This window comes from Prionailurus viverrinus, unplaced genomic scaffold (genome assembly GCF_022837055.1).
Source record: "Prionailurus viverrinus isolate Anna unplaced genomic scaffold, UM_Priviv_1.0 scaffold_49, whole genome shotgun sequence".
NCBI lineage: Eukaryota > Metazoa > Chordata > Mammalia > Carnivora > Felidae > Prionailurus > Prionailurus viverrinus.
This window is the reverse complement of record NW_025927612.1, coordinates 1,198,523-1,212,144: the sequence shown is the minus strand read 5'-3', so window position 1 is coordinate 1,212,144 and position 13,622 is coordinate 1,198,523. Positions and strand designations below refer to the sequence as shown.

The following is a 13,622-nucleotide window of genomic DNA, read 5'->3' as shown; positions in this document are numbered from 1 at the left end:
TCCCAGGGATGGAGGAGAAGGGGCAAAGGGGGGGGGGTGGCCAAAGTGCCGGTGTGTGGGACAGGGTTTACGTTTTCCGGTAGGAAGCAGACCTTTTTGTTGTCACGGCCAGGAGGGACTCATGCAGGTGACACCGAAGACACAGATGAGGCCTCCGTTCTGGAGGCGCTGGAGAGTTCAGAGCCGTCGTCAACCTTCTTCCCGAAAAGCTGCATGATGCAATTTCGAAACTGGCGGGGCAGAAAGCGCTACTCAGCAGAGCGGAAAGGGCCCGCGTACCGTGCTAAAGGTTGCTCTTGGGGAATTCTGAGGAGACTATTCATGAGGGGGCACCTTGATGACTGAGCACCTTCTCTGCTACCATTCAGAGTCCCGTGCAGAGACTGGAGCAGGCCTGAGGTTATTACTCGCACATGGGGATGGTCTGCTCCTGACTGCTCGCTCATCTGAGCCATCGAATTTAGACTCTGATGGTGACTATTGTGCGTCAAGTTGTAATACCACGCCCCCCTCTCCAAAGCTACGTTCAAGGACTAACCCCTAGAGCCTGTGAATGTGACCTTATTTGGAAATAGAGTCCTTGCAGATGTGATGAAGATATACATTGCCATGAAGTCATGCTAGAGTGGAGTGGGCCCTAATCCAACCACTGGTGTCATTATGAGAAGGGAATTTGGACACAGACTCAGAGAAGGTCACGTGGAGGTGAAGGCAGAGATCGGGGTGACTTGTCTAGGAGCCAAGGGACACCAAGGATCGCTGGCCACCACCGGAGGCTAGGAGACGGGCGGGAACGGATTCGCCCTCAGAGCCCTCAGAAGGAAACAACCCTGCCCACGCCTTGACCCTGGACTTCTGGCCTCCAGAACTGGGAGAGAATACATCTCTGTTGTTTTAAGCCCCCCCCCGCCCCAGTTTGTGGTACTTTGTTATGGCAGCCCCAGGAAACTTATACAGTGACCAAAGAGGATGCCAGCTAAGGGGCCCATGCATAGGGCGACCCATTTCCAGAATGTCTGGGAAGAGACTCAGAGGCATTTTAGTGAAAAGGGATATGACTGTCATCTTGTTTCTATCCCGTCAATTCTGAGGCCACGCAGGCACTAACTAGTGGTCTAACGAGACCACAGTCTAGCTACTACTTCATGTCTACAGCCAAGAGAATCTTCTGGCACCAAGAGGGCCCCAGTGCATTTCCCCTATAAAGAGATTTGTAACGTATTCATTTCTCAAGTTATACCTCATATCATCACTGGGATAACCCCAATGCCTTGAGACTGCAGACTAGGGGCATCTCCTGTATGTTCTAGGCCTATTCTTGACCACCTCCAGCTCCCTCCAACATCAAAACCCTCACAAATAAAACACATAATTACAGAAATCAGTAACACAAGAAGTGAACTGAACGGGAGAATTGACTTAGCTGAGGAATTCATTTGACATCTACCTACTGAGTGTCCACCGTGCGCTAGACTGTCTCAGGGCGATCGGCAGTGGACAAAAAGAGCAACGTTCTCTGCCCTCGTGAGCTCCATTACAGATAATTGTCTCAGGACACAACAGGAAGGGACAACAATGCGGAGAGGGTGAAAGCAAACTTCAAAAGCCTGGAGATGTCCAGAAGTGCAGACATCTTGTCTAGGAGGGCCAGTTTGGGGAGGGGAGAATGGAGACTCAAGTAAACAAGTACAAGGCAAGAGAGCCTAGGGTTCCACAAGCAAAAGCCAGACCTAAAAAGAGACCCACATGAACCAGGAAACAGGAGTCAGGGATACAAAGACACTCTAGGTATTGAGTTGCCAACAGTGGAGTCCCAGGAGATCAACTGTGTCCTACTTAATGCCTGAACATTACAGAAAGAGTGTGTGCTTAATGAACTCTGCAGGGAGCCAAGGGCCAGGCCAGACTGAGCGGGGCCTCGGAGCAACTGTGACATGGGGTGGGGGGGGGGAAGGGACAGAAGAGCTAGTTGGAAGGAATGGGGACTGGGTCTGGCACGATGCCAGGCCCCTGCGAGGGCCCCTGGACCTTTCTGGTCACCATCAAGTCACACATTGCATCTCGGTGAAGTAGATTTGATGGATTCAAGGAAGAGGAAGCCAAATTGTTCTTGGAAGATGGTAAGCCTCAGCGGTCACCTGTAACCTCCCGGGGGATCTAGGAGTCACGGGCAATTTGCTGCTGAGGCTGAGTATACCGGCCCATGACGGCTACCGTCTGGTGAGACTTCGGGCGGGACCACAGTGGGCCCCCTCGAACTAACCCACAAAGTCACAAAAGCCGCATGCGGGTGCAGCCGAGAAGGGCCTCTCTGCGTCCTTGTTGGGGTTAGGGTTTAAAAACGGAAAGATGAAGACTGAAAGGACAGTTGTGCCTATCAAAGTGAGAAGGGCACAGCCAGGGTCAACGCAGACACGTTCGGGCACTCCTTCGGGTGTGAGCGGCAGGACAACCCTGAGGCCGACAGAACGGGAGAGCAGCAACGTGCGCGACTGCGCTGTGCCGGGCCAAGACTCCGACACGATCCACAGGGAGGGCTGGCTGGGGCTAGGTCATGTGCTGAGCCTTCTCTGGTCGTTGTCCTGGAGGTCATTAACGGGCACCCCCTCGACATGATTCCAGGTGGGAGCCATCGCTGGGCTCTCCGGGGGTAAATTCCTAGTTTGCTCTGCCAACGGTGTGACTTACCTGCCGGTTCATAAAGACATAGATGATGGGGTTGTAGATAGTGGCACTTTTGGCAAAGTAGGCCGGCAGGGCGGCCACCAGAGGGTGGAAGGCGTAGCCAGGGTGGGCAGCGGCGAAGCACGCAAAGAAAGTGTAGGGCCCCCAGCAGACGCAGTAGGCGAAGATCATGACCATCACCATGCGAGTCACCTCCTTCTCCGCCTTCTGAGTGGACTCGGATTCTTTTTGCTGCTTTGCCACCTGGGGGAGACAGAGATTCGTGCCTGGGGACGGTGCGTGGGAGAGTCCTTCGGGGCTCTGTATCCAGGGGGCTCCATGTTGCCGTTGCCTGGGCCGTGAGTCAGGGAGGCGGTGAGAGACAGGCAGCCAGGGGACGTGGAGTCATGGAGACGAGGAGATGGGCCCACCTTGGTCCGGTCAGCGGCCAGCGGCCAGCTCCCACCTGAGTGATCCCGCAGCCTGGCTCAGGCTGGACCGGGCTGGCCTTGATGGAGCTTGTGTAGGCTCTGAGGTAACACAGAGCCTGCCCTGTCAAAGATGGCCTTGAAGGGCCTTCCAAACTCTTGGCTTAGCCTGGCTCCCATTAGGAGTTTGGGAAGGAGCTAAGGAGGCCATCTTAGCCTCTCCTGGTCCCTTATCAGCGTGTTTCCTGCCCGCCCCCCCATGGTTGACTCTGAGGGGCCGATCGGGGGAAGACACAGAGGCTGGACACTGTCTGCTGTGGGCAGGGACACAGCCCCGAGCTAACAAGGCCCAAGCCATGGTTGGACACCTGTGGGAGCCGGCGAGGTTGCTTCTGATCCCTGACCGCAGGCAGGGTTGGGGAAGGAAGCAGGGTGGGGGCACACTGCAGGCTGAAGGCAGGGAGCCTGTGGCCTTCACTCGGGCTGCCTACATAGGGGGGTAGGGGTGGCCGGGGACGGGGTCAACTTCCCAGTGAGGACAGTGGAGAGCAGGTCTGGGTGGCACATGGCACACGTAAAGCCACTCCTTGGCCTGCCCCACAGCCCCATGAAGGGGACAAGGTCACTCTGGTGGCAGCTTTTCAAAAGCACCTTTTGATCTGCAGGGTTCACTTGCGGATCTGGCTGGCTGCTCTCCACTCCCCGGGAAAGGCAGGCTTTCTACCCAGGGGAGGACGGTCCCGGGTCACGGAAGAAATGCGGCTGTGCTCCCTTATTGGGAGCATGAAGTTGCTTCATGCACGGTCCCTTCGCATCGTGTAGGGACAAGGACAAGGGAGCCAGGACTGCAGGCGCAGCCCCAAAGGAATTGGAGGATTCAGGCCTGCTTTGAGGGCAGGAGAGAGATTCTCTGTCCCAGCCTAAGTGTCCTTGGCTCCCACGATCCTATCGGCAGGGGGTAGAGCCAGGAGAGTTCGGGGGCTCACCGCTCGGATGGCCAGCCACACTTGGAGGTAGCAGAGCACGATGACGCTGAGGGGGATGATGCAGCACGTGATCATGAGGACGATCATGTAGGACTGCACGCCAGGGTACGAGCTGCCACTGAACACATCGGGCCCGCATGATGTCTTCAGGCCGTGGGGCCAGTACCTGGAGAGAAGGGCTGGCAGCCTGTCCTGATGCAGGCAGGGCACCCTGGGGCCCCCCAGTCCAGGCATGCCACTGACTTGGGGAGGACGATTGGTGGCTTGTTTTAATTAAGGTAAAATTTACATTGCATGAATTCACCTTTTTTTTTTGAAGTTTATTTAATTATTATTGGAGAGACAGAGAGAGATTGTGTGTGTGTTCATGAGCAGGGCAGGGACAGAGAGAGAGGGAGAGAGAGAATCCCAAGTAGGCTCTGCACTATCAGCATGGAGCCCGACGTGGGGCTCAATCTCATGAACCGTGAGATCATGACCTGAGCCGAGATCACTTAACTGACAGAGCCACCCAGGTGCCCCTCACCAACCATTTTTGAAGCAAGCCATTCAATCTGACAGCACCTTCACAGTATTGTGCAACCACCACCTCTGTCTAGTTCCAGAACGTTTTCACTGGTCTTATAGCCCCTTGTGTTTTTATTGTGGTAAAATACACATAGCATCTGAGCCCGCAAAGAAGCAGCCTGGCCAAGACACAAATGACCTATGGGCCCAGGTGTACCTACAACCCAAGAAGCCTCTGAAAGGGAGGCCCCTGAGAATGTGCGAGATGTAGGCCTAGGGCAGAGTGGGTGAGACGGCCCTGCTTTCACTTATAGCTGCTCCTGTGGCTTGAGCTTGTCGCCTTTCTCCGTGTGCACCCATGAGCTGTTCATGTTTGGCAGAAACAGACCTTTCCAGAGGCTCAGAGATCACAGGACCTATTTCCATGTCGGAGCCAGGCAGATTTATATGTTCATAGGCACCGCGCCCTCAAAGGGGGTCACAGGGACATCGGGTCCATCCTCACTTTAGTCATGGGGCCGTGGAGGCCCAGAAACAGGAAGCGACTGACCCCACGGTTACAAATGGAGTCATGCGCCTGACCCTCCCCGCTGTCCTTCACCGTCTGTCCTAAATGAGCTGCATGCCTGACATACTGGCCTCCTTACCTGCTCCAGCCAAAGATGGGCGGGGCTGTCCACACAGCGGCCCAGATCCAGGAGAAGGCAATGCCCGCGATGGCTAGCTTGGCATCAAATCTCACATTGCCAAAGGGCTTGCAGACTACCAGCCACCTCTCCCAGGAAATGATGGCCAGGGACCAGAGACCCGTGATCCCTGCAGGGGAGAGCAGACAGATGAGGGCTTTGAGCCTCCAACATCTCTTCTTCCACCCATACCAGCCGACAGCTTTTAGGATCAAGAGACATTCCTCCCCACCCATGTGAAAAACCTAATTCTCCAAAAAGTGTGTTCAGCTCCAGGGGCCAGTGGGCCTCTTGGTCAATTTGTCTGACACCCTCTTTCCCCATTCTTTCCTCTTGGGCCTCTAGCACCCTGATTCCTGTCTTCCTCCTAGTTGGCCACCAGCCTTTCTTCGGATGCAGACACGACTCCCGATGGCCATGCATGCACCCACGTGACCACACTGAGGTGCTGTGGTCCCAGCCAAGGGCAAGGAAACGGGACGTGTCTGGTGACCTGTGGCCCTTCGGCCCACATGCACGCTCACCTAGGCTTCCAGATTTCCCACCGCTGCCCTCCCCCCGGCAGGTGGAGATCATGTCTCCATGCCCTGCTTAGACACTGGAGGTCTGTGGGCAGAGTTTAGGGCTCCATTAACTGGGGCGGGAAAAAGGACAGCTTTTTTCCACTAAAAACTCTAATGGACCCTAGGCATCGCCTTCCATTATGAGCATGGCAGCATTAGCAGTGCCTGAGACTTGGTCACTTTACAGAGGCAGCAGACACTTCCCTATATCACCATATTCATTACCACTTTGAAATTTCAGTGGCTGTCGGGCCAGATCCGGTTATTTGATACTTTAATAAAGAATGGTGTCATCAATACTTCTAAAAAATGCATTTACTCATAATTTTAGTGAAGGACTATGTCACTCATTAATATTTAATACTTTGATCACTATATTTCGGTATCATGGGACTCCTTTGTAGTTCTATGGATCTTATTGTGCACGTTGGCAAACATTCTTCTGAGGAGGGGTCCGCAGGCTTTCCCTGGTCACTGCCGTTCTATACCTTTGGGAGAGCACTGGGCCATCATCTGTAAAATGAGGGGCAGTTAGATATGGGGGGGGGGCGGCATCCTGCCCTGTACAGTGTGTGGGCCTCGTGTTGGCACCTACCTCACAGGGATATGAGGGGCCGATCTGCTCATTTCAGTCTTGCCCCCGTGTCCTGCCCCCATTTCACTGATGCGCAGTAGCAATTCAAACCTGCAGCCAGGGTCCCCCTGCCTTCCCCAGGCCCTGGCTGTCCTAGCGTCTTTTTTTTTTTTTTTCCTCCTCTTCATGTCCACCTCTCAGAATCTGAATTGGAGACCAATTTAGGTGGCAGTTGGATGAACCCGAGTTAGATGTGGGTGCTCAGGACCCAGGATTGGAGACCCCATGGTCCTGGGAAACTTAAAATGGAAGAGCAGTGGTGTGACGGCTGGGGGCCCGGAGGCAGGCCAGCCTAGAGCCCTCGGCCCTGCGGGAGGGGTAGCTCCCTCGTGCTCCTGCGGGCACGGCCTTTGCTCTCTCACTCAGCCTCTTCCCGGGTCTCTCCCGCCAGCCTCCGCCTCCCAGAATCAAGTCCGCGCCCCTGCGTGTGCCTGGCCTCATAGTCCGCTCGGCCACCGGCCAATGCTCACCTGTCCTCTGCCCACCCAGCTGCCGCCTGCACCCTGCTCTCCTTGGCCACCTCGGCCCAGCTCCCTTCTCATCTTGCTGACTCAACGTCCGGGTGCTCCCTCGTCTCCTCCTGCACACGGTCCTCTGAGGGGGCGGATGGCGCCCTGTGCTCGCTATCTGGGATAGGGACCCCTCTTTCTGGGACTCGGGAGTGCCTCGGGGAAGGGATCGTATGCTCCTGGTGCCCCCCACATGGGTTCTTCTCTGCCAAGGTTGACCTGAGCAGGGCCCAGGCCCACAGAGATGTGAGTGATGGGGACTGGGGTCTGAGATATAGTTTCAGGATCTCAAAAGCTCTAACGGGAAGCACTGCTTTCTCTGGGAAAAGCCAACACAGGTGAGCTGAAAGAACACACATCCCCAGTTTGAGTGGAACTTCTGTTTGGGGTGACCCGGAGCCCTCCTTCCCACATTGTTCTGGGATTGTCCGTCTCCTCCTATGCCAGCTGCATGGCCCTAGACCGGCCTGTCTCAGGGTAGGCACTCTGGATGTCCACTTGTTGGTCTGCAACCCCCCCCCCCACGATGACCCTGGCCCAGGTTCCCCTACAGGACTGTCTCCCTTCAAATGCACACCATGGGCACACCCGGGGGGTGCCGTGTGAATGTTTCCTTTACACACGGCAGGCTGGGTCTTCCCGGAGCCCGGGGCCCTGGCTAGCTTACCACACAAGGAGACAGTGTAGCCTTCCAGGACACACATGGGGTGGCCCAGCACAAAGTAGCCGTAGATCTGGTTCACGACGCTGATGGTGCTGGCGATGATGGTCTCCGCCAGGTCAGCCACCGCCAAATTCACCAGGATCCAGTTCAGAGGGTGGCGCAGCTTCTTGAACTTCATGGTGGCTGCCAGCACAAGCCCATTAGTGAAGACGGACGCAATGACCACGAAGATCATCCAGGCGCTGGTGACGTGGTACACCCATCGCGGCGCGATGTGGTAATTGGGACCTTCAAAGGGGCCTAGAAGGCAGGAGGTACAGCGCGGGGAGAGGAGCTGGGCATCGGCGTTACCCGACTGCACAGCTGTGCCCGCCCCACCCTCCCTTCCTCGTCAGAGCGTCGCGTCAACCCTCCTGCCCTCCTGCCCGCTACCCTTGCCTTTGCAACCAGCTCTTTCCCTCTAGCTTGGCCCGCCTGCGAACAACCTTCCGTGTTGTCGTGATGGCACGGAGTGCTGGAACCTCACGGATGTTGTGAGGCATCCGTGTCTCACGCCAGAGGCCGCGGCCCGACAGACAGGCATCCTTGAACTTAACAAAGCCAAACTCCTCACCAGCTATGCCGGGTATCACCCCCCATCCGATTTGCCACCCCCGTATGCGGGCTGGCCCTCTGGGGTGCCGTGGGCAGGCCTCTGCTCCCTCAAACCCCTGCACCCGCCGCGCTGCTTCCCGTGACTGCTCCATGCCTCTCTGTCATGGGACCTTTGCTCACATTCTCCCCTGCACTGCAGTCCTCTTCTCTCCCATACCGTAAAGCCCAGCTCGGATGGCCTTGCTTCCCGGAAGCCTTTCTGGATTCCTAAGCCGAGTGTCAACTCAGCCCCTTGGGACCGCCACCTCAGTGTACCTGTGTGACATCCTACACTGTACTGGAGCCACCCATATGCACGTCTCGTCGTATCCCATGTGGCAGGTTCAACGCACAGTCAGTGCTCAGAGAATGGAGGAATGAATGAGTTCTGGGTTGAGTTGTGTCCCCCCATGAGAACGACATGTCGGGGTCGTAACCCCCAGGACCTGTGGAGGGGACCTTATTTGGAGACGGGGTCTGCACAGAGATGATCAAGTTACCGTGCAGTCATTAGCGCGGGCCCCAATCCCGTAGGACTGGGTCCTCACGAAAAGGGGTAGTTTGGACACAGAGACATGCACACGGGGAGAAGGTCACGTGAAGATCAAGGCCGAGATCCGGGCGATGCTTCCACAGGCCGAGCAGCACCGCAGATGGCTGGGAAGAGCCAGAAACCGGAGGAGAGGCCCGGAGTGGACTCTCCCTCGGAGTCGCCGGAAGGAGCCAACCCGGCCCACGCCCGGACCTCAGACTCCTCGTGAGCCAAGGAGTTTCTCTTGTGTGAGCCACTCAGCGTGTGGTGCTGTTACAGCCACCCTACGAAACACACACGCAACGAAAAGGAAGGGTAACTCCCCTTTATTACAACGCAGCGGCTCTACACCTGTCGTGCTGAAGGACCTTTTTTACCACCATCATTTTTGGCAAAATACTTAAAGGGATGATATGCCAGTGCCTGCCGCCATGTACCAAAGCCTTATGGCGCCCAGGAAAGCATCCACGCAGAGTCCCCACATTTACCAGGACACTTCAGTTGTGTGCCACAAAATCCCAGCTCGAACTACTTTTAGAAGAGTAGGGCTTTCTTGGGTCCCCTGGCTAGGAGGGCTGGGGTAGATGCCAATCGCCCCCAGCACAACCAGACCCCACAGCACCCGTGATGTTCCAGCACCCTGTGCGTGAGCTTTGTTCATTGCTTTCACGGGGAGCTCCTGGAAACCCATCAGCAATGCCCACAGCCATGCTAGGTGGCACAGGCCCCCTGGGGACAGACCTCTGACTACCGAAGGCCCGCGTGCTATCAGTTTCTGTACAGAAGGAAGCGGAGGGAAACCACGAGGCTGCTGATAGACGGGAGAACAGAGGACCCCGAATTGCCAACGGGTCTTGCCCAGAAACTACAGCGGGTTAGTCCGAGAACAGCAGCTGGGACTGGGAGGTATACAGAACGCTCCAGCTTTTGAACAATTTCAAAACGAAGCAGCCAGAGCATCCTTCCCGGACAGTCCACCGAATCCAAATTGGACAGGGCAGGGACAAGAGGGACGGGGCTGTGCACAGTGGGGGAGGGGATGGACTGCTCCGAATGTGGGAGGTCACGGGGGAGGGTCCTCTAGCAGCGGCAAGCAGAGCCCATGTCCCAGCCTGCCCCTCTCTTCTGAACTCTCCAGGACCAACTTCATAAAGAAGTGGGCACCACAAGGGTATCACTGTCAACTCCCGGGGGGAAGGTGTTCTGAAGAAATTCATGGAGGGAGTGAATTGGGTGTGGGGGCAGGCGAGGAAGCAAGATTTCTGTGAATATACCTTCTTCTCTAGATTTTAATTCGGAACCTTGTGAATATTTTATTACACGATTTTAAAACAACATTAAAATTTAAAAAGCAATCCCTGAAAATCAAAAATAAAACAAATGAACCTAAATGCATATCCACTCAGAGGCATAATCACACAGAGAGGGACTGTTCTAAACGACTTGGAAGGGCACTAGTTTGACTATTCGAACCTGGTGGCATAGACCCTAAGGACGAAAAGACCTGTCCAAATGTTGAGTTTTGGGTACGCATGTTGTTGATGGCGGTGTCGGTGTCATTACTCTGAGACCATTGTGAGTGTGTGTGATAAAAAGCAAATGTGTAATTGAATCATATTCTAATTCTTCTACCCAAGGCCCTTGAGAACAGGATACTTAGTGGGAGAGAAAGGAGACCCAGAGGTCAAACCCAACTGGCTCCACTGGGAAACCAAGTCATTACTTTGGAGTGGGAGAAATAAAAGGAAAGAAGAAGCATTTCTTCTGCCTTTCCCATACACTCTGTGTCCCTGGGGAAGCCAAGAGTAGAAGAGGGAATGTTTCAGTCTATCCAAGGACTCCAGCTAATAGATGAAGACAGGGTGAGGAAGTCAGAATGTCACCATTTTGCAACCCCCAGCAGTTTCGTGGGTCCAAGCATCGAGTTCAGCAGCTGCCAACACCCCAGAAAAAGGGGCACCCTCCTGATGGTGAGGAGATCCAACCAAACACAAAACAGATCCAACTGGCCTCCAAGCAGATCTTCAGATCAACTACCAATTTACAGACACATAATGATGAACAAGATGGGAAGGGGCATGAGAAGCCACACACGGGAGACCATCAGCAAGTCCAAAGTGGAGGGGTCCGGGGACAGACGACCCATTCCCTTGAACAAATAAATTACAAGGAGGTAGAGAGGGAGCCCCTGACTTCAAAGAGGACAAAAAGAGATAATGATCGATCTGAACGTGTGGACCTTATCGGAGCCCTGATTCAAGCAAGGTGAAAAAAAAAAAGTACGACCTTTTGTTCAACACTGGTTAAGAGATTCAATAATATCAAGGCAATGTTACCTTATAGGTGTGACAGTGGCATTGTGTTTATGTTTTAGAGTCCTTTCCTCTTACAGGTGCATACTGAAGATTTACAGACGGAATGATGTCATGTCTTAGATCTGCTTCCAGGAATCAGCAGGGGTGGGTCCACTTTGCTAGATACTTGAATTTTGCGGGGGAAAATGTACAAAAAGGAATCTCAGGCATCAGTGAAGGCCCAGGGGCCTCCAGGGAGGGCCCTGTTGTGTCGCCACCAAGGACATTTTGACAGAACGATCAGGTCAGGGCAAACTTGAGGGTTCTCAATTAGTTTGGCCTGGGAACCCTGGCTGTCAGGGAGCTGGCGTGGCTTCTGGAAACCATGGCACCTGAGACGTCCTTGAAGGAACAGATGGGGTGGTCTTTGGTTTGGAGGAGGGACTGGGGAAGGGGGGCCAGGGGCAGGGGGTCACTAACGTCCTCAGTTCTTTGCAAGGCTTGCACGAAAAGCGTTCGGACTGGCGCACTTCCCGGGCATAACTCGGGCCGCCTCCGCGGACGTTTCAGGTGTCTGTTGGGCCCGAGCCCTTTCTCCTGGGACACCTTCCAGCGGAAAGGCTGCCCTGGGAGCCAAGCGAGTCGCCTCCCCAAGAACGTGCAGCCGAAGTCTGCAGGCCCCGGGGGCAGAGTTGGACAGGACGGCTACTCCCGTCTCTTCCGACCCTGAGGTTGGAGAAGGCACCTACCCTCCTCCGGGCCACCTCATGTTTGCCTCCTTTTGGCTTCAGGAGATGCAAAACTGAGTCCGAGCCGGCTTCTTCCCCAGGAAGCCAGGGCAGTGCGGTCAGAGAGACACGCCAGAACTGAACGTAACGGGTGCTTACTAGCGGCACGGGACTGCAAGGAAAGAGTCAATGAGCATTCCCGGGACAGCGGTTCGCAAAAGGTCTGGGAAGCCTGTGTGGTTTGGAAAGGCAAGTTGCATATTACGGTGTCCTTTTGTGTTCAGAAAGGACCGCCCCCCCCCCCCCCCAATTCATGGCATCATGAAGGTGAAGGGAGAAGGACCACCTCGGCCGCTGCTGACGTGTGTGGAAGAGAGCTTTCCTGGCGGGTGGGTGGCCAGCAGCCCTCCGCATGGCCACTCGGGCCTGGTGTCCCTGGAGGGCTGTCCAGCCTCCACGGCGCCCGCTTGCTCACCTCTGGTGGCGTTGCTGTTGGTGTAGGTGAAGATGCTCGCCCGGGTGCTGTCCTCCAAGCCGGCGTGCGGCTGCCCGCCTGCAAGCCTCTGGGGGCCCCACCGCTGGGTCATGGCTCCGGAAAGCCCTGTCCCCAGTGCCTGCCAGCCCTGGCACTGCTTGGGGGGTCACGGCGCTTTATAGCAGCCCGCGGGATCAGCCGGGGCTTCCTCACCTTAGAAGCTCCCAAACCCTTCCCCACCTGATCTCTTAATTGGGCCCGGGACTTAGACCTCCTCCTCCCCCACCCCCTGCCTCCTGGCTCCTAAGGTGAGCCTGCGAGGGCGGCTCAGAGGCTTTTCTGGGAACCCACTCGGAGTCCCCCGCCTGCTAAGGCGGCTGCAGGAGCTGCCACGGGCCCTCGCTGGTGTTTACGTGCGCTTTCCTCCCTACTGTGCGGTGCTCGCGCTTAGGCCAGCTGGGCCCTAGTGTCGGCCTTTCCACATTGATGTGTGGGTTAAGGAAGCGGTCCGAGGCCCAGACCCGCCGTTGCCGCGTGGTTCTCCTCAGAGCCCCGGGGGGGGGGGGGGGCGGGGGGCCGGGAGACTTTGCCGCGGCTGAAACGCAGCCTCCTCGAGGGTCGGGCCATCTTGGTGGGCCCGCATGGTCGCAAGTGGTGCTGGCGGGGGGCCCTCCCCCAGGAAGGGAAAGACAGGCCTGGGGTGGGGCTCCCCTGCTCCCTTTTGCTTCCCAGGAGCCCACGGCCCCTGCGGTCACCGGGGAGCTCGTCCAGGCCCTTCCGGTGGCCTTCCCGCAGCACCTGAAGGTGCCCACAGGCACTCAGGTTCCACCAGCTCGGGTCTCCTTGTCCCTGAGTCCATGACCCTTCCCTGGACTGCTCCTGACGACACCTCCCTGTAGGCTTGCCTTCAAAAGCAAGCCTCTCAACCGAGTGTTCCAGACGGGCTGCCTCCTCTGTCCCTCTTGGCCCACTACAATCTGGCTGCGGCCCGGACTTGGCAGCGTTCCGACTGCAGGCGGATCGCCTAATTCTGCAGCCCCACCCCCGCCCCCCTCCGCAGGGGTGCACACCCTCTCTCCTGGGTCCTGCCAGCTCCTCTCTCCCGAAGGTCAGCTGTCTTCATCACCTCCTTGGGGCCGGCCTGAAGCTCAGTAAAGCCAAGCCACGGGCGTGCGACCTCACTCCCCTGCTCTCGGGGCCGTGACTCGTCAGCACCCCAGGCGGAGGCTCCCGGTAACATGGCTGGACGTCTGTGCCGCCCCGTGCGGCCACCCGCAGTGGGAATGGCTCCCGGCACCGGTCCGGGCCTGCCACGCGCC

General features: G+C 56.5%; 1 protein-coding gene across 1 annotated transcript; it reads right to left on the bottom strand.

Annotated features, from left to right (window-relative positions):
• Positions 1-21: 21 nt before the first annotated feature.
• LOC125159272 (long-wave-sensitive opsin 1) lies at positions 22-12,415 on the bottom strand. The gene is made up of 6 exons (XM_047847410.1): positions 12,304-12,415; positions 7,645-7,941; positions 5,233-5,401; positions 4,079-4,244; positions 2,689-2,928; positions 22-230 (listed from the first exon to the last, which is right to left on the bottom strand). Exons 1-6 carry the CDS (start codon positions 12,413-12,415, stop codon positions 120-122), a joined length of 1,095 nt encoding a protein of 364 aa, XP_047703366.1. The 3' UTR covers positions 22-119.
• Positions 12,416-13,622: the final 1,207 nt, after the last annotated feature.

What these genes read in the sequence shown, in the direction of transcription:
- LOC125159272 (XM_047847410.1), bottom strand. Translation starts at nt 12,415, where the DNA reads ATGACCCAGCGGTGGGGCCCCCAGAGGCTTGCAGGCGGGCAGCCGCAC. An exon ending in CAACAGCAACGCCACCAGAG is followed by an intron (nt 7,942 to 12,303) that starts GTGAGCAAGCGG and finishes CCTGCCTTCTAG; the next exon opens with GCCCCTTTGAAGGTCCCAAT. An exon ending in TGTGGCTGGCCATCCGAGCG is followed by an intron (nt 2,929 to 4,078) that starts GTGAGCCCCCGA and finishes TGTCTCCCCCAG; the next exon opens with GTGGCAAAGCAGCAAAAAGA.